The following is a 19,678-nucleotide window of genomic DNA, read 5'->3' as shown; positions in this document are numbered from 1 at the left end:
GAAACACATCTTTAACTTCTTTCACATTGCATTAAGAAGATTGTAGCACTTAAGAGCTTCTTAAGGAATCTGAAAACCAGCCAATATCATACTCGCACTTCCTGTTAAAAAAAAAAGTTTGTTAAATCAATATTTTCTCCGACCTGTGACTTAAAAGATCGTATGATCGACACGATAATCACACGATCTTTCTACCTCGTGTTTAATCCCTTGAGAATAGTTTTTTGAAACGTGTCCAAAAAAAATCCCATTAAAATAAATAAACGCTCGTCATTTTCTCGCCACAAAAGGTGAAAAAAAATCAAGTCACGTCAGCGTTGACAGTGAGATTAGGTCGTCTTCACAAACACATGAGGGGATTATAAAGGGGGCATCTTGTCTCTCATCGCCGGCTGACCTTTTCCAAGTCTGAAAGATGATCGGCCGCCATTGTATCAACCGAGAAAATATAGCTGCTTCATTATGGAAGCCATTCAGTGACGTGCCGGCTCCTACTTTTCCACTCACAGGTAAAGTGCAGTCGGCACCGCTTATGAAACCGATCCTGTTCAAGTGTCAGCCTCTTAATCGGCGCTGGAGGCGTCCTCATCAAACCAGCCTCACTGGTGTCGGTACAGACGAGTACTCACTGTGTGTCAATGATGTACTTTATTAGAAGTATTACAAGTTTAACACCATCTCAGCTGCATTCATTTGTAGTATATGTTGAAAAATGAATACTAGGTTAGATCTGGGCACAGAAACCAATGGTCCAAATACAGTATGAAGGTCTTTGTGTTTGTTTATAACAGGAATTAATCATGTTACAATTCTTAGCCGTAATATTTAGAAACAAAAGAACTTCATTTGATTCTGGTTCCCAGGAAATGGTTTAATGTCTGCATTAGTGCACTAGTGTTCTATGTTTTCTGTTCTGTATCTGGATGTTCTGTTCTATGTTATTCTTGTATCCTTTTTCTTTGATCTACTGTATGTTCTTTGTCTTTATCTTTAGACTTAGATTGTGTAAATGTTTCCTTTTTTCTTTATTTCTCTTGTTCTTATTTTATTTTGATTGATTTATTTTTTATAAAAAAATTGCTGTATGTATTGGCTATCGGAAAAGAACAATAAAGTTTTACCTTACCTTACCTTACCTTATTATATTAAGAGAAGGACCTTAAGATACAAACAGTAAAAATAAACCAAATATAGTTTATGTTTTCACTCATTTTAAATACCTTACAGGCTATCCATCTATCCATTTATCTATCGATCTATCCATTTATCCATCCATCCATCTATTTATCTATCAATCATCGATATATCCATCTATACATCCTTCCATCCATCCATTTATATATCCATCATCCATCCATCTATCCATCCATCTATTCAACTATCCATCCATCCATCCATTTATCTATCCATCCATCTATTTATCTATCCATCCATCCATTTATCTATCCATCCATCGATCCATCCATCTATTTATCTATCCATCATCGATATATCCATCTATCCATTTATATATCCATCATTGATCCATCCATCCATTTATATATCCATCATCCATCCATCTATTTATCTATCAATCATCGATATATCCATCTATACATCCTTCCATCCATCCATTTATATATCCATCATCCATCCATCTATCCATCCATCTATTCAACTATCCATCCATCCATCCATCCATCTATTTATCTATCCATCCATCTATTTATCTATCCATCCATCCATTTATCTATCCATCCATCGATCCATCCATCTATTTATCTATCCATCATCGATATATCCATCTATCCATTTATATATCCATCATTGATCCATCCATCCATTTGTATATCCATCATCCATCCATCTATTTATCTATCCATCCATCCATCTATTTATCTATCCATCTATTTATCTATCCATCCATCCATTTATCTATCCATCCATCCATCTATTTATCTATCCATCATCGATATATCCATCTATCCATTTATCTATCCATCATTGATCCATCCATCCATCCATTTATATATCCATCATCCATCCATCTATCCATCCATCCATCCATTTATCTATCCATCCATCTACTTATCTATCCATCATCCATCCATCCATCCATCTATTTAACCATCTATCCATCCATCTATTTATCCATCATCCATCCATCTATTTATCAATCTATCCATCATCCATCCATCTGAAAATGATGTAGGATCGTAAGGTAAGATGATGTCAAATGACAAGATGAGATTAAAATAAACAAATAAATCTCAATAACTATAACTATAATCAAAGATGAACAAAAGTCATCCAACAAGCTGGTAGTTCCCAGAAAATTCCCAAACCCTGTTCAAATATAAGAGCGTGTGATGGAGTGAGCTCTCAATGGAAGCTTCCATCAGAGTTAAGTGGGTCAATGAACCCCGGAGTGAAAAACAAACAAGAGGTGCATCATGGCCTCAACACCAGCTTGAGTTTCTCCTCCCGCACAGGACCAGTTACACTCCACAGCCTGGCCTCGGGCCCGATCACCTTACCTGCTGCTGCCACATTGAACAGAGCCGTCCAAATATCCTGCCTCAAGATGGCCAATAATTACTTATTCATCGGCAGGTGGGTGGGGGTGCAGGGGAGTCTGCTGATGAATAGAGGCCCTTGTCAAAATCTGCAGCAGGAAACAGCTGACACAAGAGGATCCTCTTACACGACTACCTTGTGAGACGCCAACACAACCGGGTTTCCAGCCGGACCCCACCGCCAAACGCAGACACCCCTCCAGAGACGGAGTGAAGCGCTACAGCGAGTGACGCCACTGAAGATCCAACAATACACGAAAATAAACAAATGACCGTCCATCTTTCACGTAAACTAACGCTTTTAATTAAACGAAGAATATTTCGGAGTTATGCTGAATTATAGAAACTACCTTTTTTTTGCAAGGAAATACATTTTATTTAGTATTTATTTAGTTCTGCCATTGATTTAGACACTTGCAGCCTTTGGTACGGCACACGATACATATGACAGGAGAAAAGATACTTTGATACTGTAGTAACAAGTATACATTCGTAGTACTGTCGAGTACTTGACTCTGAATTGTTGCAGAATTTACAAACCACATGACTCTTGACAAAGTCGTAACTGCTTTCATTTGTTTTCAAACCAAAAATATGTCCAAACATCAGCTTTAAAAGCTGTTGGAGTCGATTGTATCCTCTCGTCCTCAGTCATAACCGGCATCTCGCGGGATTTCATTGTTCCTTTAGCTGCGGAGGATGTAATGACTGCTGCCATCTAGTGGCCGGCAGTATAAGTGCAGAATGCAACATGTACACAAACTAATGTTTGTATTTTAATGGTGATAAATGTTTTTAATCGAATGATAATAATATAATAATTCACTTTGAAACTTTTAAACATTTAATTTTAGGTATTTTAAGCGTTTGATTATTTGATTATAGAAATGACTGGAATCAGTTATTTAAAATAATTAAATGCCTAAAAAAAAACGACAAGATTTCAATAAAAAAAAGATCAAAGTTTCAACAATTGTTTTTTTAAAATTCATGGTTTACACTAATATACTTTCATATTTATGTACAATAGAGCAGTAACGCTTAGTAAGTCTTTGTCATACTTCAGACTTCAGAATTAAACTGAACTTTTAGATGCATTTGAAGTGAACAGAGCTGCTGGTCAGATGGACTCAGCGGGGGGGGGGGGGGGGGTGGTTCTAGTGAACACCTCTCAATGTTCACAGGTAGGGTTCTGTTGCTTCACTCCCTCCCAACACCTGAGAGATGGAAATCTCACACTCCTGGGGGGGGGCAGTCAGAGGGCACCGAGGGGCCGCGGGGAGTGGATAACCCGGGTATCGATGGCTTCGCTCACTGGACGCCAATTTGCTCTTCATTCCACAGCCTTTTCCGAGACTGGAATTCACTCCAATAAGTGAAGGTTTCACGAGCTCATACCTGGGGTTAGACGTGACACCGAACACCCCCCCGCCCCCCTCGCTCTGATAGGAGCTCGCCGGCCAGGTAGACACCCCCCCCCTCCAAAATATCTGCCCTCCGAAGCACCTGTTTATCCCGCAGGCGCAGTAACCAGCGGGTGAACCCCATTCAATATTTATCCCCGTGGCTTTCACAGATCAGCAGCCCAGGCGAGGTAAACCCTCTTAATTAAAACTGGAGCTCGCTTCAAAGGTCCCCATTCAGGCCGTCAGTCAGCGCCGGCGGGACAAAGGAGCCCGGGTCATGTAGCTGCAGGGAAACCAGAGCCCGACGTGCTTCTTCGACTTCACTTTCTCCACCTCCTCTTTTCCCACATCCCCGCACGTCTCAAATCCCAAAACCCGCACACCTGCGGCAAGTCGCGGCACACGTGAGGTGGCCCTCGATAATTATTCATAAACCCCTCGAAAAATCACTTCACAAAAGTTGGACCACCAAGCATCAGGGGGGGGTCCTGAGGATGTTCCAGCGGATGTTCCAGATTTTTTGTCACAACCGGGTTCCTCATATTGCAGGGGGGTTTACGTTCCCGAGAACAAACCGGCGTGAATCGAAAATCCATCTCGTTTCTCACTCTTCAAATACACGTTAAGGCCTCGTAATCCCTCAGTGCACTCTTTGTAAACCTTTGCCTAAACTGTCGTTAACATTTTCCACATTCTTACAGTTAATACTCTCGTGAAAACCGACAGCATGTTTCACAACGAGAAATTAATTGCAACGATCGAAGGAACCTAATCGCACACAAAAGTGAGCATTTTATAATGATTACACAAATCTATTAAATAGAACCAATACATACCAATCAATACAAAACTCAAAGAATGAAATTAAATAACTAAAATAACTGCAGACAATCGTGAACAGATCAAACCCACAATTTAAACTTCACGTCTCCCTCCAAAAATGGCGTGTTTTTCTTCACAAATGTTTAAAATTACAATTGTTTTAAAAGGCCTACATTTTTTGTGTGTGTTCATTGGTTGAAGGTAAATAATCCTGATGTCATTGAATGCATCGTATGCGTGTTACATGTGGTGCAGAAAGTTTTTCATTCCAGTCTAACTTATCCACACGTTCATTACTGATTTATTTTTAAAGAGTAATAACATACGGTTCCATCTTAATGTATGACTAATAAAAGCACAACATTAAAATATATATATACTGTATATATAGTGTAAACTTTGAGCAGGTATTTAGGATGACGTTAGAAAATGCTCATATCATTGTTTATTTAACAGAAATCAAATTAAATTAGACACATTGATCTATATTGATGTGTAATTACATTTTGTTACATATACACGTATCCAAGTACTTTTATGCTCAAAAAGAAGGTCAGATATAGAAAAGATCTTAATAGATCTCTCAATAATCATCTTTATAATCGTGTTGAAGCTCGACCGTTCATAATCTGCAGGCAACACCTCCATCTAGTGGCGATTGGTGTGAAATGCTTCAAAGGACATTATTTTTGTGCAATTAACTACATCCCGATATTTATCTATATCTATACTAATGCACACACACACACACATATATATATATATATATATATATATATATATATATATATATATATATATATATATATAGTAATTTCCAGCACACTGAGGAAGTGAACATCAGTTTTATGTCAAATTAGATTGTATTTGTTTATTATTTTTCAAACAATGTGAAATGTTTCTGAATTTAACGAAAATCATTTTTCTACTCACACAACATGAAGGAGATGATTTTCCTGCGCGACTGGTCGAGCCTTCAGACCAGCTCTGGTGCATTAGATCTTCCATGTCAGGTTCCTCCTCGATGAATATCACCCCACGTTCCACTCTGGGCCTTTTACGACTCTTCAAAACACAAGGAAAAATGTAACGATGAAAGGCTTCTGATGATAAATATGAACATGACTTACATACTATTGACATTTTTAGATTAAATCACTTTAAAAAGTGAGGGGGTTTAGAAGGATCAAAGCTCAGACAAACTCACAGACGTGCACAAACACATTAATATTGTAGTTTAATCCACCTTCGTTTCAACCGTGCGGATGCGCTTCCTGTCCGGCTGGAAGTCGTCGTCTTGATCCAGCCCAGAGTTGAACGAAGACCGGAACTTCTCGCTCAGACGAGAAGACAACGACTGGCTTTTGGAAGTGAATTCTGTTGGTGAAGGATCTAGAAACGCAGTTTACACTTTAATTTCATTTCAAGGATCGTGTACAGAGTAACAAACTTTAACCCAACATAGCGAATCGTTTAACAAGTGCCTGAATATTAATGGAAATCAATCGACCGGAAATCAGCGACACAGTCATTCATTCTGGTCCCACTGCAGCCATCTTGGAGAGAACACGCTTAAATATATATTTAGTGCTGTAAACTGAGAAAATAACCACTTAATTCCATTAGTTTTTATCTATTGAGTGAACTTAAGGTGCAATTAAATGAATTAAAATAGCATTTCATAGTTTGTCAATATAAACACAACAAAATAAAAACCACTTAAACACTTACATTATATTATATATTATATATATATATATATATATATATTAAATAATTGTATTTAACAATAATGCCCTTTAAGTATAATTTGTTGTGTGGTAAAAATCGATGGCAGAAAACACTTTTACAGACTGGCCTTTGTGTGACGTCCACACTTGACCTTTAACCTTGGGTTCATCAATGGGCTTTTACTCTCCATTATTAGTGTTTTATCATTTTATTTAATAATATTTTCCTTGGATGGAATTGCCTGTTGTTTAATCTTGTTTTACTACTGTGCCGTTTTAATGGAATGTGTCATTTTCTACTGTATTTGCTTGCTTTTATGTAAAGCGCTTTGTAACTTCAGTTTAAAAAGTGCTATATAAATAAAATTATTATTATTTTTAATAAGATTTGAATTCAATGAGTGTTGATGTTAATACCCTGCCTTTTGACGAATGCTCCTTCCCAGGTGCAAAACAAATAGACTCAAGGACTCATTCATTCCTCGGGCTATTAAATTGTACAATTCTGAGTTCGAGGGCAGGAGTGGAGTGAGAGTATCTGGAAGTTCTGTTCTATGTTAGTCTTTGTATCCTTCCATAGGAAACTCATCATAAACAAATAACAACTTGTAACTTGTCGTTCAGAATAAGAGGAAATACAAGAGAGCTTTGTCATTTAAAATTCATGTTATTCTTATGCTGAACCAATTCAATTCACTTGGGTTTTGAAAAGAAGTTTGGATTTGCTCTAGTTTTATTCTTTCTTTCTTTTCTTCATGAAATTTTGACTTACTCAAGTACAATGTTCGTGAAATTGCAACGGTCTGTGTGTTGAAATTGAATGAAGTAGTAGTTGTAGTAATTACAATAAACTCCAAGTTGTAATACATTTTGTTTAACCATTTTCAACAAGTGATTCAGGGCACGTGTTCAAATACCATCGACTCACCTTTGTTTGGTGTCGACGCTTCCCTGCAGGGTGACTCGGTCAGGTCCACGACAGGAGAGCTTTCTTTGGCCTGGCTGTGACAGTTGCATTTGCAAGACGTTCCCTTTCCAGCTCCAGTCTTCATCATCTCTCCAGACTTCTTCTCAGACTTCCATCCGTCTTCTTCTGTCACGTTTCCCGCTTCTTGCATTTTCGCTAAAAGCAAAAAAAGAATGAATCCGGTGAAATTTTTCATTCCAAACTTATTATACTTATTTTTACATTTTCTAAGCATTCCCTCTTAAAACCATGAAAGACGTCATTTGATTTATGAGATTATTATTTTTCTACATCATTCATTCTAATTTGATGACAGTATATTGCAGTGGAATAAATGTCTACGTTAAGTTTTTCCATTTTTACACAACAACGGCCAATTTTGATGAAAGTGATTTTAAAAATATGAATGTTTGTGTTTTTAAATGAGCGCAAACAACCTTTCAGTAGAAAATCATTTTCCACATAGTGTGTACTGCTGTACCAAGTTTATGTTTTCAATCAGGGTCAATAGTTTTATGTAAGAGTTGAAGTTTTGTTTCTGTAAAGTCCATCTTTGAACCTAATTATAGACGAGTCAGCAGAACTCTCAGGTCCTCTGGTGGGTTCTTAACTTCTTATAGGTTTCTTTAAGGTGAAATCTTAAAGTTTGTTGTAAGAACTAGTTTGCAGAGATCTAGAAAACAACATGGAACTTAAAAATAAAATAAAAACTTCATCTTGCTTTATTATTTAATTCTGCTATAACTTATGTTACTTATTTTTACTGTTCATTATATCTACTGGGATTTATACACATATATTTGCAAATGCTTTCATTTTCATGAGAATGACTTTTTTTTATTATTGTATTTCTTAACAGTTGCGTAGCTGCTTCCTGTATTCTACACTATATATGTGGATTCTATTCTGTATAAACAGTTGAATACTTTTTTCTGAGAATACAAAAATCCTGTCAACATTTTATGTCATTGATTCAACAGAACACGTCTTTTCAATGGAAAACTTGCAGTGTTCAAGCAAGTATTTAATTTTAATTTGCTTCTCACTGATACTTACAGACTTAACTTCCCGTACGGAGTTATTACGTTCTATATTCAAAACCACAATTGATGATATCTTTTTTAAATGTTCATGTTTTTAGGACACATAATTGGTTTGTTAAACAACAGTGTGCAGATGAATTTCATAGAGTTGTGGAGCAGATATTTGTTGAGAGAGAGACGCAAGTTTGTGTTAGCAAAAGCTAAAAATGAAGTTTAAAAAGATTTATTTCATTTATAGGGGTTTAAACAATGTACTTAATTTAGATTATTCTGTGCATTTATATTTGGGGGTGAAAATGACGGACAATACATATGCATTTTTATGAGTGTATAAGTACAAGTATATGTGTTCCCCCTCATATGTATGTATATATTATATAATATATTGTAGATGAAGTTGTAAAGTAGGCATTAATAAACTAAGCTTCTGAATAAACCTTTAGCAGATCAATAGTGAAATGTGTCTCGTCTTCTGTTGCCTTGAAGATTGTAATACGATTGAAATAAACTGAAACTGAAAAACCTTATCAAAGTTGGAACCTACCCAGTTGAGCCCGCTGCCATCCCAGTGCAGAACACAACAGAGCCAGACTCTTTCCACTTCCTGTCGGACTCTCCAGCAAACAGTGTTGACCAGAGTTTAACCCCCTCAGTATCTGCAAAAAAAACAGATGACAAGAATCAAAACTAGTTCAATATACAAGTGTTTAAATATAATTGTGAGGCAGTGGACGGACAATCCTATAAACACAATCCTAATAACAAACCAGTATAACAAGTGTATCATTATGATTAATTTTAATAAAAACACTTACAGAATTCATCATGGCCAGTTGTGAGGGGTAAGCCTTGCAGGGGAATTGAACCCTCACCCCACCAATGGTGTACTCCACTGAAGGTGTTGCCATGATCTATGAAACACACTTTAAATTCATAACAGTATCTGGTGTTAACTGCTGAATGCTAAACAAAGCATGTTTTATTTACGCGACTGTGCAACATTATAACCTTTAAATATTTATTAACTACGTTATATTGTTTAACCTACCTTTTTTATGGATTCAAATATTTTTATTTAGCCACAATCTACAGCGAGCATGTCCAGAGTATTCACTCAAAGTGTAATAATTCAGTAGATTTAAACTTAAGCAGATGCTAGCAGCATTGTTTACGTCCCGGATGTCTTCCCGGTTCCCGCTCGCCACGGCGGAAGTTGACGCCAATTCCTCCAAAACACCTTTTCCACCCACTTTCACTTTATCGTTCAGAAAACAAAATGGTTCTTATTAATGCGAGTTGTGTTTTTTTTTACCTAAAGAAAATATTAAAACATTAAAAATACCTTAATGTTGCTGTAGCTGCAGTTACTAAATTGCAAATGACAATACGTGCTTTTATTTTGAAACACAGTATGGCCAAAACTTAAAAACCCGGAAGTAAGAAGCCGGCTGATTGGTTGAGAGTTTGAATCTCCTCGTTTTTGTTTTACTTCTTTTTGTACATCTTTATCTTTTTGTGTAAAATACTATTTTTGCAGTGATAATTTTACGAGTTGTAATTTTTTTATTACGTCTCTTTTTATTATTTCCTTATGAATTATTAAATGTATTTCTGAAATCTACCCTTAATCTACCCAATATATACATTTAATTAATGTTAATAACATTTAATAATCGCTAAGGAGACAAGAGAACCTTTGTTTTAAGTCTGAAAATGCATTAAAATGTACTTTTCTGTGCAAAAGTTTAAAATGGAACGCATGATAAGAAATATTTTCTGCTGGTCAAATTAGATTATTTATTTTTCGATAATAATTAATTTAAAAAAATTGCTTCAAGAAAAAAACAAACTTCAATTGATTAAAGCAACTTTTTGTCATACCCATAATACGGCCCAGACACAAAAGGATAACTCCAATCAAATAAAACTGTTTCATTAAAAAAAGAAACTCTTTTTAAACGCATTTTTAAAGGAATTCAAGCTACTTGAAAAAGACCATTATTGGTTTATTATTGCAGCATCTTTTTTAGGATTGAAAATATATTTTTAATCGAAGCAGTTTTTTTAATTAAATGAAAACAACAAATTTACATCCAGATATTTTGGGCAAGATTTTTTTTAACCAAATTATCTTTTATGTTAAAATAAACATTTCAGTAAAATTGTCCCTAATCGTATTTAATTAATGTGGCATTTTGAGCCTTTTTTTAAATGTTGGTTTATTGTCGAGTCTGTCTTAAATGTTATTATAGAATGGAATTAAAAAGTTAAGCTCTAGCAACACTGTGTGGCAATGATGACCTGATTTCAAGTGTATAATACGTTATCTAAATAATAATTCATCTTGAACAAAACATGTATTAATTCCAAGAGACACAAGAAAATAAATCTGAGATAATTAAAATAATATCAGTGATACAGGTGAGGATGTTTTCCTTCATCTTGACAGTTTATTCCATTTTTTTTTAAACACACCCAAATAGGAAGACAACATTTCAACATAACCAGGGACATTCGCAGTGAAATAAGATCTAAAAAGTGTTTGAAAACAGTACCGGAGAAGTCGAAGAGGTTGTGAAGGAAGAATTAAATGCTGCTCCAATACAGAGTGAAATTATTCTAAACATCCGCATCTAGGACAAATAAGAGTAAGAGTTTTTTAAAAAAAAGGCTCAATTTGTTTCAGTTGAACCATCAAATTGTTCAGAAATCCATCAAATACCTCCAGTACACAAGAGCAAACGTGTCAAATCTACGCCTATAAAGTCATCTTACGTGGCCGACAGGTTTTAAAAATTAAAGCTCATTTTAAAACCAGACCCACTGCTCGAGAAAACAAAAGCGTTCGAGTTTTTTGTTATTTTCATCAATATCAACAAATGATTCTCAAAACCATGTGTTATCACCGGGTCAAGGTGACCCGAAGACCTCGCAAAACAAATACGTTTGTGGTATCCCTGGTGTTTTCTCCGGTCAAGATGAAAAACCACCACCACTGCATATGTATTTATGGAAACCAGGGAGGTAATTTCAGGCCTTCGGGTCACCTTGACCCTCGGGTTTAAACCTCCAGATGGAAGGTAAACGATACAGACGAAGCAACATTTCAAATTGACCTTCACTCCAATAGTTTAGCCAAAAAATTGTTGAAAGAAAATCTTAAACACATTAAATAATTTCTTAAATAAGATGCAAAGAGATTTTTAATGCGACCGTCTCCAATAATAAACTCTGGAGCAGCAGTGACGTGAGTGAACTACACATGGTGACACAACAGAGTTCAGTGGTTTGGAGGATATAGCAGCACCTTGAGTTCATACAAATCATACACAACAGTTAAATAATCATTAAAAAAAACACACAAAGTTCCATCGACGAGCACGTGGCTGGAGGTGTTAAGGGTCGTGGTATTTTTTTTTTTTTACTAAAAGTGTTTCCTCTTACAACAGTTTAAGTGTATAAAAAAATAGAGATTTGTTGTAGCTTTTTCTCACTGGGAGGCTTCACACGTCGGTCAGCAACAGTGAAGTAAGACGTGTGATCGATGCAGTTGATCAGGAAATGAATGGAATTGATCAGCTCAGAATCAATAATGAATTTGAAATGAATTTAATATTTCAAACCGGATGATTTGTTTTTTAACAATTTGTTTCTTTAACAATTAACTTGAATCATTTTTATATTGAAAGGTTAGGTTTGTTTGTATTTAATAATTAAAGTCAATAATTGAATTAAATTACACAAACACACATTAAACCAACATTTATATATTGAATTTAAAAATGATTGAATTTTGAAAATATATTTAAAATAATTGTAATTAAAATCTTCATGTAAAATGTTTTTTTATATTCACCTTAAAAATGTAATTATATTTTAAAAAAACAATTGATGCTTTTGATATACAAATGGTTGAATCCAAGTTTTAAAATTAAAATCAACCTTTCAAAATAGAAATTATTAAATTGAATTATTTTGAAAAAATGATTAAATGCTTAAAAAATATATTCAACAATTCAAAATGTAAGCGTTAGAAAATGTTAAATTCAATCAATATTCTGATGGCACTGATCAACCTCCATAGAAATGGTGTTACGGGTCTGAAAAGGTTCAGTAAACACACACTGGACTCTTGTTGTGCTGCTGCAGGATCGGTGAGACGGTGGTACTGGACTCCTTGATCTTCTTGTGCGGGATCAGGGGCTGCCGGCTGGCGGTCCTGCGCCGCGTCCTCTTGGCCGACCTGAACGGGAAAGACCGGGAAAGGGTTCTTTTGCCGCAGGGGGTCAAGCTCCCCGTCGTCCTGTCGCCGGGACTTGTGTGGCCCGGCGGACGGTCGGCGTTTTCCGGAGCGAACGGCGATGACCGGAGCAGACCGTTGCCGGAGAGGCCGTCGTGTCGCTCGAGGAGAGGGACGAGGTCGCAGACGTCAGAGGAGGGAGAGGTTTCCTCGTGAGGACCCTGAAGGAGAAGACATTGATGAATCATCTGGGAAAGATTAAAACTCGGCAGATGTTGTGTAGGAGATGGTACACTTCAATTTCAGGTATTTGATGCAAGTACTATATATATATATATTTGAATCTATGTATACTGATAGGGTGCAATTCATTTTGTTTAATGACTTTAATTCAAGGCTACTAATGAAATTGGTTTTTAATGTAATGATTATTTTTTTTATCATTTCTATCCATCATTATTTCCTGGTGGTATTTTACGACTTTTGTTGTATTCAATATTAGTGTAAAGAGAAAATAGGAAATACCACTGTGCAAATGTATATTTGTTATATTATTGTAAGTAAGTAAGTAAGTCATTTTTATTTATAAAAAATACAAATTATTTTCCAGACCAGGGTCACAAAGGGCTTAAACAATCAAAACAATACTCAATAAAGTATATACTTTAAAGGGCAAGATAAAACTGATAACGCATGTATCACTAGTGTTTTTTTTTCAAAACTGATACTTATCAGTTAGTTTTAATGGTTTACATTTAAATTAAGTGTGTATAAAATAAAATAATGAGTGTATTTTTCATTTACAATTAACATGCAAATGTCCATAGAGTTAGATTTTTATGCTGCAATTTAACTTCTAGCCACTAGATGGAAGCAGTAATTACGTCAACCGCAGCTAAAGAAACAATACAATTCTACAAGGGCCCGGTGATGACTGTGGACGAGAGGATACAGTCGACTCCAGAAGCTTTTAAAGCTGGTGTTTGGACATATTTTGGTTTCAAAACAAATGAAAGCAGTTACGACTTCGTCAAGAGTCATGTGGTCTGTAAATTCTGCAACACCAGAGTCAAGTACTCGACAATACTACACATATATGCTTGTTACTACACTATCACAATATTGTGATACGTATGGTATCGCCAGGTTCTTGCCAATGACGTGTTGGAGGGAACAAGCACATGAAGACTCACCTGGAGCAGAGGCGTGTCGGCTCTGGAGCGGGACGTGGGCAGACAGTGAGACGTCTGCGTGAGGTCCAGGAGGAACTCGTCGCTCTGCAGGTTGTCCGAGGAAGTGCCGGGCTCGTGCAGGGCGATGACGATGGCGCTGGTGTTGTCGGCGCGCAGCATCCTCTGGCGCCACCGGACCAGCGCGTAGTTGACCAGCTGCTGTGCGCTGGACAGTCCGCACGGCACCTGACAAGGTCAAGGTCAGTGTCGTGTCTTAGGGACTCATCATGATACATTAATTGTGTGAATGCTGGGAAGCATTCACACAATTGAGATCCTGTTTTTTTCTGACCTAAACTTTGTTCCGCTTCTACTCCCACAAATTTTATCGGATTTGAACCGTTCAAACTTTTATCAATTCAGCTCGTTTCTGAAATGCGGGCTATGTTCTATCTTTCTTTTATCTCTTCCACTCTTTCTTTTATTCCTCTTTTTCTACCCCATTTATTTCAATGGGGAAAATCTTCAATATATGTTTCGACTCCTTTCACTTTGACCTACTACTTCTACTTTTACTTCTACTTCCAATACTACTTCAACTACGACTAATACTACTACTACTTCTACGTTTACTACTACTTCCACTACTACTTCAACTACTACTTCTACTACTAATACTTCTATTTTTTCCAAATAATTCTACTACTACTTTTAATTTTCTACTTCTTCTACTTTAACTACTTATTCAACTACTACTTCTACTACTTATGCTACTACTACTATTAATTCTACTAATGATTCTACTACTACTGTTACGGTTCTATTGCTTCTACTTCCACTAATACTTCTTATTCTACAACTAATTCTACTACTACTTTTAATTTTCTACTTCTTCTACTTTAACTACTTATTCCACTAATACTTCCACTACTACTTCTACTATCTTTGCTACTACTAATTACTTTTTCTAATAATTCTACTACTACTGTTACTGTTCTACTGCTTCTACTTCAGCTACTACTTCCACAGCACAGCAGGGTCAGCATTCACACTGCATTTTCTTCCGGAAATGCACTCTTTCTAGTTATACATGAATTATATAGATTATATAAGTAAGTAAATGATGATGCAGATCATCGATAGATCACACAATCTTTCTACACAGTAATGATGATTTATTTAATTAAAAAGATATAACGGTTAAATATGAAAATGTTCTCAACCTATGATTATATATTTTTCTGTTTTTGTTCATGAAATAAAAACTATGAATTACCCTTATTGAAAAGATAAGAATTAGTAGAAATAAATAAAAGTATGAACATTACTTTTTTACGTCATCTCATTTATAGTAAGACATATATATATACTGTATATGTAGAGAGATAAATAGATATATATAATATAATATGATATCAACATAGAATGTTTCATGCTGCCGCGATCCATCCTTTCAACGTGCGGTACCTCGTGTTTGTCGTTGTTCTCGCACATAGAGACGGCGTCTTGAGGCGGAACCATGTTCCACAAGCCGTCGCTGGCCAGAATAATGTAGCGATGCTTCTTGGGGTCCAGGGTGATGACACTGGTGTCGGGCTCGGGAGAAACCACAAACTCTCCGCTGTAGAAGTCGTAGCTCCACAGGTCGCCTGAGAGGAAAGAGAATCTGATCAGCTTTGACCGACGACGTTCTATTGTTTTAATGTCTATTACAGTCATGAATTAAATGTGCCCAAAATACATGAATCTGCCTCGTGAGGTTTATTGTGGACTTGAGATCATCTACGTTTCTTCTAATCACCAATAAACTCATGGTTGTGTAAGTTGGAAAACAAGCAAAGTGGTTTCCTGTGAAATATTTTATTCAACATTTTAACTCTAATGAATATTAATGTTATCCTGCAAAGAGTTTTGGATATGAATTACACCAGAAATACAAATTCTAGGAAACGATGAAGGCAACTATGACACGAGAAAATAGGAAACAAGGAAATGAGCAGGGACACAAGGAAGCGAAGAAACAAGCAAAATAGGAAACAACCTCAAAAACTAGGAAACAAGCATAGAAAGTAGGAGACTAGGAAATGGGTGAGGAAAATAGGAGACAAGCAAAGAAACTAGGAAACAACGAAAGAAGCATAGAAAGTGGGATGCTAGCAAATGACTGAGGAAAATAGGAAAAAGCAAAGTAACTAGGAAACAAGCATTGAAAGTATGACACTAGGAAGTGGGTGAGGAAAGAAGGAGACAAGCGAAGAAACTAGGAAACAATCATAGAAAATAGGAAACTAGGAAATGGGTGAGGAAAATAGGAGACAAGCAAAGAAACTAGGAAACAAGGAAGGAAACTAGAAAACAAAACACAGAATCTAGGCAACAAGGAAAACGAGCACGGAAGGACACTAGAAAAAAGGATAAAAAAATAGGAAACAAGAATTGAAAAAGGGAAACTAGCGCAAAAAAAGGAAGAAAATACAAGGAAGAAAGACAAGTATTAAAACTAGGAAACCAATCAATGTAGGAAAGAAGGAAACGATGAAGGAAAATAGGAAACAAGGTCCTGAGATCTGAAACAAGGAAAATAGGAAACATGCACATTAACTTGGAGGCTAGGAATTAGCATGGGAACTAGGAAGGAAACTAGGAAATGTTTTAAAAGATAAGAAAATAACTTATCATCATCTTAAACTTGCTTCACTCACCTAAGGACCGAGCAACTGCTAAAAAGGGGATTTGGTCGATCACTGTGCTGCGACGAACTGGTCCGTTATGGGAAAGCCTCGGCCTCTTCCAGACGACCCGGTTCACTCCCGACTTCTTGACCACGCTTGGAAGATACAAATGGACAAATTAGTAAAGTTGGTAAAAAGTTAAGACATTATAATGTATAAGTATAAATAGATTCTTAACTGGTGTGACATGAGAGGTCACTAGTATCACAATACAGGGGCAATGACACGATATATTACCATATAGTGCAATACTGTAGAAACAATGAAATATATTTGTAGTATTAAAGATTACTTGACTCTGGTGTTGCAGAATTTACAGACCACACACTCTTGATTAAGTTGCAACTGCTTTCATTTGTTTTCAAACCAAAATATTTCCAAACATCAGGTTAAAAGAAACCTGCTGTATCCTCTCGTCCTCAGTCATCGCCAGGGTCTTGCCAGATTTCATCTAGTTGCCGGAGGTTTCATTTCAATACGTTAATAAACAAACACTGTGAATATTTGCGTAAACTATAAATAAAAACATCAACAAAGTGCTGTTGAATATCAAAATTGTATTGTGAAAAAAATCTTGCAATATTTAAGTGTTTTCTTTGACCAGATAGGGATAGGAAACGAACACGGAAACTAGACGCTTGACCAAGAGCAATAATTTTTTAAAACCAACATGTAGTTTTCATTCCTTATGCAGTTGTTTTCGTTTCTTATGTACTTTCAAAAAATGGGGCGACAAGGATGTGTTTTCTAGACTGTTCAACTTACCTTCCACCCAGACCTTCGATTCGCTCCTTCTCTTTGGGCAGCTCCGGCTTGTGGTCTTGAGTGATCTCCTCTGCTCTGATGAAGGGGTCGACTGGATCGTCCTGGACACCAAGAACTACCGCAGAATCCCCCACGTGGGCCACGTACATGCGATTTCCTCGGATGACTACAACGCTCGCTGTGGTGCCCGATGTGCTCGGCAGACCCGTCATTGTCTTCGGCCATTCAGCTGGTAGTCACAAAAAAGAATTTAAAAATAAAATACTTTTGATTGGCTCAAGGCAGGGTCACATGACTTGAAACTATGTGCAAATGTTTGCCATGTAATCACAGCATGACGAGTAACTACTATGTAGTAGATAGTATATCAAGAGGCTGCTAACATGTCCAGACGTTGCAAAAGAAACGTCAGTTTTTCGGGTGATTGAAGGAGAGCTTTCAACTGACTCGACAACAAGTGATGATAAATGATTTCTCATTATGACAAAAGATGAGGAAACTCTTGTTGAAACCTTGATTTTTTTTTAACTAAGCATTGAATAGTTTTTATGTAATTTACTGATTTATATATCGAAAGGTTGAATTCATTTTTTAAATAATTGAATATACCATTTCAAATTTTTTTTTTTTATATTTTATTTCCAGTAATACAAAAAACTTACTAATCATAATAACAGGAATTGCCAAGTCAATTTTTTTTTGTAGCATTTAGAATTCAACGCAGAAAATGTTAGTAAAATAGCTTCTGGTGGCACTATTATAGTAAGTAAGTAAGTAAGTAATTTTTATTTATATAGCGCTTTTCCAGGCCTGGGAAAAAACAATCAAAACAATATTCAATAGTATATACTTTAAAGATCAAGATAAAACTGAGAACGACATAGGAGTTCCAGAAAATCAAGGAAAAGCCTGAACAAATAAAAAGTTTTAAGATGTTATAGCACCATTTCTATATTGGATTTAAAGGGTTAGAAATAAAAAAATGTTTTTTTATTGAATATAGAAATGTATTTGTTTTAATTATTGAAATCACAAATCAATCAAACAAACATTGATATATTCTTTTTTTTGTTGGTTCAATTAAAAAAAAAATTGAATTGTTATTATACAAATATTAAATTAAAACAAATTCAACCATTTAATATACAAGTTAATAGATGAATTAATTAAAAAATAATAATTATTAATTAAATAATAAATAAAGATTAAAGTTAAAATTCGAAGTTTTAAAATATGGTTTGAAACCAGCAAAAATTACAGAGGTTTTTAAACACCCAAACGATTGACAACTATATGTATATAATGTAAATAATAAAAAACATTTTTAAAAGACTCATAAATCATCGCTAACACAGCCTTACAACAAGGATATAGTAACTATGGCAAAAAATCCGTCTCGTCCCCCCAAAAAAGAACAACTTTTTAAAAAACAAACTTGTATAAACTCACGAAGCTTCTTCCACATCGCGTGGTGACAGGCGACGAAGCCTCTGCTGATGGCGGCGCAGACCTCCCGCTCACAGGCGGACCAGAAGCCCCTCTGCCTCTTGATGGCGTCCCACAGGAAGTCCCGGGCGAACTGCGCCGCCTCGCTGCCCCCGTGACCGTCGAACACCGCGAAGAAAGCCACCGACTGACGGCACTCCAGCGTCGGTGTCGCCGCCGGAAGAACCGGCGGGTCACACGACCCGGTCGCGTCCGGGTTCCGAGACGCTTCTGGCGGCCGCTGCTCCTGGAGCGAGTCGGGGGGAAAGTTGTTGTCGTCGTCGGCGTCCCCGGGCGTTTGTTCGTCCTCCCCCGGCACTGGTTCGACCAGAACCTCGGTGACGTCCTCCATGTATTTCCTGCCTCCCTGGTCCGTAAACACGCTCACGCGCATGGATAGCGCGTCGTCCATGGTTCCCGGGGCGAGTGCGAGTCTCCTTGGGCTTCACTGTCCGCATATAAACCGCCAAATATGTCTCCGTTTGTTGTGGACTCGAAACCGGTCTTTGTTTATGTCCGGAAGACGTAGGCACGCTCCCAACGCGGTGACGTCACTCTGCTACTTGTTCTTGGGATTTTTAGACGTTGCCTCGAGCGCCCCCTGAAGGACATGTGAAAGACATACACATGTATCTATCAGAATCAGGACTTTTTTTTTTATTGCCAGAGTTGTAAACACCACACAGGATTTTTTTTTGGGGTGGCATTACAGAATATGAAAATGAAATAATATGAATCAAATAAAAAAAATGCAATAAATA

General features: G+C 36.6%; 2 protein-coding genes across 5 annotated transcripts in view; both read right to left on the bottom strand.

The window, feature by feature from the left end:
- The window catches only part of brip1 (BRCA1 interacting DNA helicase 1), a 50,680-nt gene extending 40,969 nt beyond the window's left edge, over positions 1-9,711 (bottom strand). For 3 of the 4 annotated variants that reach the window (XM_087795195.1, XM_087795198.1, XM_087795197.1), the window contains exons 1-6: positions 9,572-9,711; positions 9,339-9,434; positions 9,068-9,179; positions 7,442-7,636; positions 6,030-6,175; positions 5,717-5,848 (exon numbers count right to left, since the gene is read on the bottom strand). In XM_087795195.1, the coding sequence (XP_087651321.1) occupies positions 5,717-5,848; positions 6,030-6,175; positions 7,442-7,636; positions 9,068-9,179; positions 9,339-9,431 (678 nt within the window). In that variant the 5' untranslated portion in view covers positions 9,432-9,434; positions 9,572-9,711. Of the gene's footprint in view, positions 1-5,716; positions 5,849-6,029; positions 6,176-7,441; positions 7,637-9,067; positions 9,180-9,338; positions 9,447-9,571 lie in introns of all 4 variants that reach the window. The other variant, XM_087795196.1, reaches the window with a different exon arrangement.
- Positions 9,712-10,977: 1,266 nt separating this feature from the next.
- LOC148075098 (protein phosphatase 1D-like) lies at positions 10,978-19,443 on the bottom strand. The gene is made up of 6 exons (XM_087796283.1): positions 18,882-19,443; positions 17,433-17,661; positions 16,638-16,762; positions 15,403-15,584; positions 13,957-14,181; positions 10,978-12,984 (listed from the first exon to the last, which is right to left on the bottom strand). The coding sequence occupies exons 1-6, from the start codon at positions 19,327-19,329 to the stop codon at positions 12,634-12,636; spliced, it is 1,560 nt and encodes a 519-aa protein (XP_087652409.1). The 5' UTR covers positions 19,330-19,443; the 3' UTR covers positions 10,978-12,633.
- Positions 19,444-19,678: the final 235 nt, after the last annotated feature.

The sequence above is a fragment of the Callionymus lyra genome, chromosome 7 (assembly GCF_982586985.1).
Source record: "Callionymus lyra chromosome 7, fCalLyr1.hap1.1, whole genome shotgun sequence".
Classification (NCBI taxonomy): Eukaryota; Metazoa; Chordata; class Actinopteri; order Syngnathiformes; family Callionymidae; genus Callionymus; species Callionymus lyra.
This window is presented reverse-complemented; position numbering and strand designations above follow the sequence as displayed.

Coding starts and splice junctions, on each gene's coding strand:
- LOC148075098 (XM_087796283.1), bottom strand. CDS start 19,329: ATGGACGACGCGCTATCCATGCGCGTGAGCGTGTTTACGGACCAGGGA. Junction 17,662..18,881: donor CGCGATGTGGAAGAAGCTTC/GTGAGTTTATAC, acceptor TGTGACTACCAG/CTGAATGGCCGAAGACAATG. Junction 15,585..16,637: donor AGCAGTTGCTCGGTCCTTAG/GTGAGTGAAGCA, acceptor CTTTCCTCTCAG/GCGACCTGTGGAGCTACGAC.